We start from the raw sequence: 7,466 nt of genomic DNA, 5'->3' as shown, positions 1-7,466 counted from the left end.
GGGTGCCCGGGGGTCGCAGGTGTCCCTGCATAGCAGCCCCTTGCCGCCAACACTTCAGAGTTGAGCTGGCTTTAAGTCAGGGACTCCCTGCCCATTGCCTTTCACTTTCCTCTGGGGCACAGACTGTGACCCCCTGACAGATGGGCCAAGGTCTGGAGATGGGGCAGGGGGATGTCCTCTTCACACATCACGTCCTAGGATGGGACAGGCCAGGACCCCCTCAGAGACTGCACATCAAGCCCGCCCTGGCAGGAAGCTGCAGGACTCCTGCGGGACAAACCTTACCCACCAGCTAAGGAGACCGCTCCTCTCCCTCCCTCCCAGCCCTCATCTTTGAGAACTGACTCTCGTTGGAAGTTCCCGGAAGAGAACCACAGCTGAGGGGCAGCACTCCTCCACCGGAATCCCGTCTGGTCCTTCCCCTAGCCCGGAGAGAGGGTTTGAGCCCAGCGAATCAACTCTGTAGATCCGTGAACCCTGGAGAAGGACATGCGAACTCCGTGAGGGCAGAAGAAAGATGGCGTGCGAGGAACATCGGTCTTGGCAGAGCAGTGAGCCTGGAGTCCAAACCTGGCTCCACCACCACTAGTTCGGTGACACTTGGGCAAGTCCTGACACCTGGCTGGGCGTCAGTTTCGTCATTCTCCGACACGGGGCCAAGTAGGCTAGGGCCGACGGGCGGTAGGTGCTCAGGAACCGTCAGCAGCCTTCCAGCTTTCTCTTTGGCGCATGCCTGCTTCACGGGGAGCTGGGAGATCCAGGCATGGGGCTCTCTGGGCTGTTCTCCAGGCTCAAGAACACAGGTCAACACTATCCTGGCCCGGGACTTTGGGAGGAACGGAGCTGGCTTCTGGGACTCATTCCTCATGGTGGGTGAGCAGCCCTGAGCCATCAGGCCGCCATGGATGCCATAAGCAGGGAGGGATCACTGCTGGTTCAGCTTACTGTAGGGTGTGGGAAGGGGGACACTAAGCCTTGGCTTTAGCAAACCTGAGAGTCTGGAGGCCCACGGGGGGCCTGGGCCTCCAGGTCTGTAGACCTTCCCTCCTGGGAGGTCTCACGGGACGTCTCCAGAGACACCTCAGACACCCCGTCAACACTGCTCTGCAAGTCCTCAAACTCCCGGGGGTCGCTGTTGCGCACGGCGGCCTCCAGAGCCTTCTGGCGGCGGTAGAAGTGAGAGAACTTGTTAAAGATGATGGTGATGGGGAGCGCCACCACCAGGATGCCCCCCAGGATGCAGCCTGAGGCCGCCAGCTTGCCAGCCACCGTCACGGGAACCACGTCCCCGTAGCCCACGGTGGTCATGCTCACCGTGCCCCACCACCAGCAGGCGGGGATGGTGTCAAAGCCTACGTCCTCCTCCTTCTCAGCTGTGTAGGCCACACCGGAGAACACGGACACCCCCACGGCCAGATACAGCAGTAAGATGCCCACCTCGCGGTAGCTGTGCTGGAAGAGAGTATAGGAAGCCAAGTCAGAAGTGGGTGGGTCCACAGACCTGGTATGGAGCATATGGGGGAAACTGGGGTCCAGAGAAGAGAAGTGGCAGGTCCAAAATGAAAGAGCAAAGTAGAGCTGGTGCCAAGACCTAGGTCCCTCGACTCCAAGCTAAGCTCTTTCAACCACAAGAGGCGGCCGGCTCCCTGGGAGTGAGCATGGAACTAACGTCTGTTGTCCAGGATGCTGGCTAAGCCACAGTGGTTTCTTCTACTGCAGGGGGGACTGATGGCACCAGCCAGTTAATAACAAGCTTGTGATTTCTACACCATAACAGAACCAACGGAGAACCACAGTCTGTATTCTGCAGATGCAAAGGGTTGGTTTCATGTGCTTTTGGCTGGTCTACCTCCTTTCTGACAAGTACAAAAATACACTCTGCCTCTCAAGAAAGCTGACAGGATATATGCTCCCCAGACCACCCACTGCATGCATCTGCCTGTGGGTATATCCGCAGACGTGTGCTCTGCCCCTGAGGTCACGCAGTGGTCCTCAAACAGAGCAATCTGCCCTCCAGGGTACATATGGCAATACCTTTTTTTTTTTTTTTTAAGATTTTATTTATTTATTTGAGGGAAAGGGAGTACAAGTGCAGGGGAGGGGCAGAGGGAGAAAGGAGCCTAAAGTGGGACTCGATCCCGGGACCCCAGGATCATGACGTGAGCCAAAGGCAGATGTTCAACCAACTGAGCCACCCAGGCGCCTCAGCATATGGCAATGTCACAACTGGGACAGCTGGGCTGCCAGCATCCACTGGGAGGAGGCCAGCGATGCCGCCAAACATCCTACAATGCACAGGACAGTTTCCCCCACCTCCGGACACACAGCCAAGAAGTTTCTCTCCCCAAATGTCAGTTGTGCTGGGGCTGAGACCCCTGGTCTAGAATTGTAGTCTCCTAGTCCCAAACTGTAACGTGTGGAGGAATCACGCTGGGATCTTGTTTAAAAGGCAGAACTCAGTTGAGTGGGTCGAGGGTAGAGCCAAAAATTCTGCACTTCTAGCAGCTTCCAGGTACTGAGAAAGCTGCTGCTGGTCAGGGGCCTCATTTTGAGTAGCCAGGAGTCTGACACCTGAGTCTTGGACCCTGGCAGCCTCAATCAATGCTCTTCTCCCTCCTTGCAGAAAAAGCTGGTGGCACCGGGCCCTGGCTCCCTGCATGGCTGGAGGCAAGGCAGAGCTCTGGGGTGAAGGGATCTTCCCTGGAGAGATAATGAGTTCAGGGATGGGGCTAATGGAAGTCCTTGTTCCTGCCCACTGCCCCCCAAATTCTCCTCACATCAGCCTGCCTGTACCAGCATCCTGGCTGCCTTGCCATGAGGGCATGAAAAAGGATTTACAAAGTCAGGGGGGAGGGTGCTTTCCTCGAGATCCTTAGGGGGGCTGCCTAGAGATGTAGGAGAAGGAGCAGGAGGCACTGGAGTCAGGCACAGCTGGATTCTTCCCTGGGCTCTGCAACTTACTGAGGGATCTCTGACAAGTCCTGTCACCTCCCAGAGCCTCAGTTTCCATATCTGCTATGTGGTGACAATACTCCTGGCCCCAGCTGGAACCCCTCCTATTACCCTGGGACAAAGTTCAAAATCCTGCACCAAGAGTCCACGGTCCCTCCCGTCCCACGCACCTCTTCAACCTCATCAATGGGCACCCCTCCTCCCGTGTCCCCTCCCGGTGATCATCCTTTCGCTCTCCAGGCCTCTTCCCAAACTGTTCAAATTTCCTCTGTCCCCACACCAGGCTGAGTTCACCCCTTCAAGGTTAAGCTGGCCAGAGCAGTGACACACCCCCCAGGGCAGGGCCTGGCACCAGAAGGGTGCTCAGTAAATTGCAACCAGGTTTTAGAAAGCCAACTTTCCGACCTCAGGTTCTTCAGCTCCTGGAAGGAAATAAATAACCACATCTTCCTGAGGAAGTTGTCCTGGGAATGACACCGACAGTGGATGTAAAACTGGCACGGAATTAGCACTCAGTGTTAGTTCTGGGGCTGCTGCTGGACTTGGCCTGTCAAGGGTGACCTACCATATCTGTGCCCCCGGATAAGGCCAGAAGAAAGGCTCAGCAGAGAAGCCAGTTAACATCCTGCTTTGCAAATTTCTGCACTATGTATTATCTGATGTTTGACAGACCAAAAGTGACCTCTGTCTAGAGGGTTTTTTTTTTTTCTTTTTAAAAAAAGAAAAGCAAAGCTCTGCCTTGGCTTTCAGTTTTCACCCCGGGAAAGAGCTGTTGGGAAGGGCAGAGGGGATGGGAAATGTACACCCGGCGTCCAGCCCTGTGCCTGGCACAGAGGGTGTCGCCTGGGTTCACTGTGTGCCTGGACACCGCGCACCTTGAAGTTCACCTGCTAACTTGCCCTTTGGTCACCCTCGGATCCCCCTGCCCCGCAGCGCCGCCCCGCTCTCCAGCTCCAGGGTCCCTACCTTGAGCGTGGCGCCCAGCGAGCGCAGCCCCGTGGAGTGGCGCGCCAGCTTGAGCACGCGGAAGATGCGCATGAGGCGGAACACCTGCACCACCTTGCCCAGGTCACCGAGGTCCTCGCCGCTCGCGCCGCGCCGGTTGCCGAGTGCCACGCCGGCCAGCAGCGTGAGATAGAAGGGCAGCACCGACACGATGTCAATGAGGTTGAGCGGGTGGCAGAAGAAGTTGCGCGTGCTGGGCGCCAGCAGCAGCCGCGACGACACCTCGAAGCTGAACCAGGCGATGCAGAAGTACTCGAGGTGCCGCAGCACCGGGTCGTCGCGCACGCCGTCCGGGCTGCGACCCGCGGCCACCGCGGCCACAGCGGCCGCCGCCTCGCGAGCCTGGTACTCGGGCAGGCTGTGGATGCACATGGCGGCGATGGAGGCCAGCACCACGCCGATGGAGACGCAGCTGAAGAGCTTGCTGGGCAGGGAGTAGCCGGGGTTCTCCATGGTGAGCCACAGGCGCCGGCGCAGGCGGCCGCAGCGCGCGGCCCCATAGCGCGCCAGCTCGCGCTGCACGTCGGAGATCTCGTCGGGGCACGGGTCCACGCTGCTCGGCGTGTCGCTGTCCTCGTCCCAGTCGCGCGGCCGCGCCACGCGCCGCTCCAGGTAGCGCGCGCGACAGCAGGCGGCCAGCGCGCTCTCGCCCAGGCCCCAGTAGTCGGCCTCCTGCCCGAAGGCGAAGACGCACAGCTCGTCAAGCACGTGCAGGCGGCCGGTGCGGTAGAAGTGCAGGAGGCCCAGAAAGAAGCCCGGGTGCCGGTCGAAGTAGAACTCGCGCGCCGCCGCGTCGTAGTCGTCGCACAGGCGCCGCGCCTGCTCCTCGGACGCCGCCGCCTGCAGGCGGCCCAGCCGCGTGCCAGGGAAGCGCGCCAGTGCGCGTGCGCTCAGCCGCCGCCGCACGCCGCCCACGTTCACGCGCAGCGCCTCGTCGCTCCGCCGCCAGGGCACGCGGGCGCCGGGTCCCGGGGACTCGCTCACCATGGCCTGCGGACACCGGGACAGGAGTGCTGCGGGAGGGCCCCCGGGGAGGCCGGGGCTTAACCCCCCTGTCCCCTCCACCGCTCTGGTGTGCGGCAGGCGCACAGGAGGTGTCAAGTACCCTCTGCTCTCAAAATTCAGGCTCGGGTTTGACTGCCCCTTACTGCCCGACCGAGGATCTTTGGCCAAATCATGGAGTCTTCCCACCCCCATTTCATTTGCACAGAAAAAATGCTGAGATCTATCTTGGGGGAGGGGATTATGAAAATGACTGAATGGTAGGGTATCCCGGCACCCCCCTCGGGGCCGGTGCTCATATAGGATTCTCTCCCTTTCCCAAACTTGGATTGTCATATGCCAGGGCTTTACTGTGGGCTCTTGGACACACCAGCACTCTGATCCTCAGTTTTCTCCTCTGCAAAATGAGGGTAGTAATGCGAACCACCCAAGGGGGGTTGGGAGCATCAGTAGAGACCCGTTATTCTTAAAAGTGTGTCCCCTCCACTGGCAGCATCATGCCACCTGGGAATTTGTCAAAGCTGCAAATTATCAGCTGGCTCTAGACTTAGTGAATCCGAAACTCAGGATGGAGTTCCGCAGTCTGTGTTTTAACAAGTGTGGAGGGTGACTCTGATGCATGGTCAAATTTGAGAGCCATGGGCTTAGACCATTTAAGGCATCCGTGGAGTCAATCAGATGTAACACTGACTTTATTCTGTGACCAAAGGCAAGTCATGTCACCTCCCTGATCTTCTGTCAAGTCGAGATAAATATAGCCACCTTCAAGTGTGGTTAAAAGATTAAACGAACTATTGTGTTTATGGGGCCTGAAGGGGTTCAGTAAATTATCCATCTGTTTCACTGTTGCCCTGAGTCAGCCAAACCCCGGGGTTTATCTCCACTCGCTGATGCACCCAGGGCCTCAAGGAAGGTGTTTTTCTCCAGGTCTTGGTTTCCTACACAATGCACACTGCAGACAAAAGCACCTACCCCCAAGGCAGGCTGGAGGACTAAAGTAGCTTGTGGCAAGTGCTCTGCCTTTCTGATACCAGAAAATGTTAGATCCTTCCACTGCCCACGTCTCCAAGCTCTGGCGGAGCTGAGGGCTAGTGACTCACTTCCTGATCCTGGGTAATCCCATCTGCACCATCCCGTCAGTGATGCCTGCTTCCCAGGGTGGACAGGGGATTGGATGTACATCAAGCGGTTGGCCCCGTGCCTGGCAGCGAGTCAGGTGAGGTGCCCTTCCTTCACTTACCCTAGGCTTGGAGTTAAGCTGGTCAGGATAAGGGTCGTGTCCTCAGCTCTGTCACTTCTGTGTCCTCAGGCCAGGCTCCTCTCACTCTGAGCTTTGGCTCTTCTATCTATAGAACAGGGAGAATAGCACTTGGGGTGGAAGGTTACTGTGAGTGTGTGTGTGAAGCCCCTAGAACACAGTAGGTGCTCAATAAATGTCAGTCCTTTGCACTTTCTTCTGGTCAGACCTGGGTTCAAATTCTGAGTCTGCAACTTACTGTTGACCCTCAAGAGGATCCATTCTGAGCTTCAGTTTCCCCATCTGTAAAATGGGGGACATCACACTTTCCTTGAGAGGGCATGAGTATTAACTAGGGTAGGATGTTTATGGGCAGGACAGTGGCCCCTGGTACAGAATCCGTGCACTGTGAGTACCTGGGACACAGACGGGATGCAGCTCCGCTCCCACCTCTTCCACTGCACCTGGCGTCAAAAGATGAAACTTCTGACCCAGTTGCATCACCTATTAGCAGCATGACTGTGGACAAATCCCTTTCTCTTTCTGGATCTCACCCTCCTGCTCTATTGGGGTAATTAATTCAACAAACCTTCCCCAACAAGAATCTGAATATCAGTAAGAAAGATTAAATGAGCTGCTCAGCCTCACCCACCTAGTCCAGGGCACAGTTTAGGTTGGAAACTAGGCTTTCCCATTCAAGGCTCTCTCCACACACGTCCTTGGAGCACCTACTATGTACTGGTTCCCTCGCCGGGCTCCATACACACTTTACTAGGGTTAATGCCTAGACAACCCTGCCAGGGAGGTTTTCTAATCCCATTTAACGGATGAACCAACAGGACAGACCCGAGAGCTTGGCCGCCCCACAGGGCTCCCCCCTGGGTGTGGGAGGGGTGGTCTCCCCAAGGGGGCGCGGGACCGGAACCCCGGCGGCCCCCTCCGCCCACTCTGCAGCCCCCGCCCCTTCCCGGGCCACGCCCCTCCCGAGGGATGTTCCTTACCTGCGAGGCCCCTCCCGGGCGCACCCGCTGGGCGCGTCTGTCCCGGAAAGTGAAGCCGCTGAGGCCGGGGAGCCGCTGGCCGGTCGGGCTCGTCACTGTCCCTGCTGCCCCGCGGAGCGTCGCTGCTGCCGGAGGCCCCGCCGCCCCGTCCTTCCCTGTCTTCCTCTGTCCCCCGCAGCGGAGGCCACATCGATCGCTGCCGGGGGAGAGAGGGAGGGAGACCGCGGGCTGCCGGAGGCGGTGATTTCTATTCCTGACTCGATTGGGTG

The 7,466-nt window shown here is 58.1% G+C and overlaps 1 protein-coding gene across 2 annotated transcripts; it reads right to left on the bottom strand.

The window, feature by feature from the left end:
- Positions 1-578: 578 nt before the first annotated feature.
- Positions 579-7,234, bottom strand: KCNS1 (potassium voltage-gated channel modifier subfamily S member 1). 2 transcript variants are annotated; one of them, XM_032838593.1, is made up of 4 exons: positions 7,198-7,234; positions 6,248-6,305; positions 3,919-4,949; positions 579-1,452 (listed from the first exon to the last, which is right to left on the bottom strand). In XM_032838593.1, the coding sequence occupies exons 3-4, from the start codon at positions 4,942-4,944 to the stop codon at positions 982-984; spliced, it is 1,497 nt and encodes a 498-aa protein (XP_032694484.1). In that variant the 5' UTR covers positions 4,945-4,949; positions 6,248-6,305; positions 7,198-7,234; the 3' UTR covers positions 579-981. The 2 variants fall into 2 exon arrangements, with proteins under 2 accessions (XP_032694484.1, XP_032694483.1); XM_032838592.1 differs by lacking the exons at positions 6,248-6,305; positions 7,198-7,234 and adding an exon at positions 6,200-6,238 and having other exon boundaries at positions 3,919-4,947.
- Between the last annotated feature and the right edge of the window lie 232 nt (positions 7,235-7,466).

This window comes from Lontra canadensis, unplaced genomic scaffold (assembly GCF_010015895.1).
Source record: "Lontra canadensis isolate GAN:19392208 unplaced genomic scaffold, GSC_riverotter_1.0 scaffold105, whole genome shotgun sequence".
In the NCBI taxonomy this organism is placed as follows: Eukaryota; Metazoa; Chordata; class Mammalia; order Carnivora; family Mustelidae; genus Lontra; species Lontra canadensis.
The sequence above is the reverse complement of the archived record's forward strand: the minus strand, read 5'-3'. Positions and strand labels throughout refer to the sequence as shown.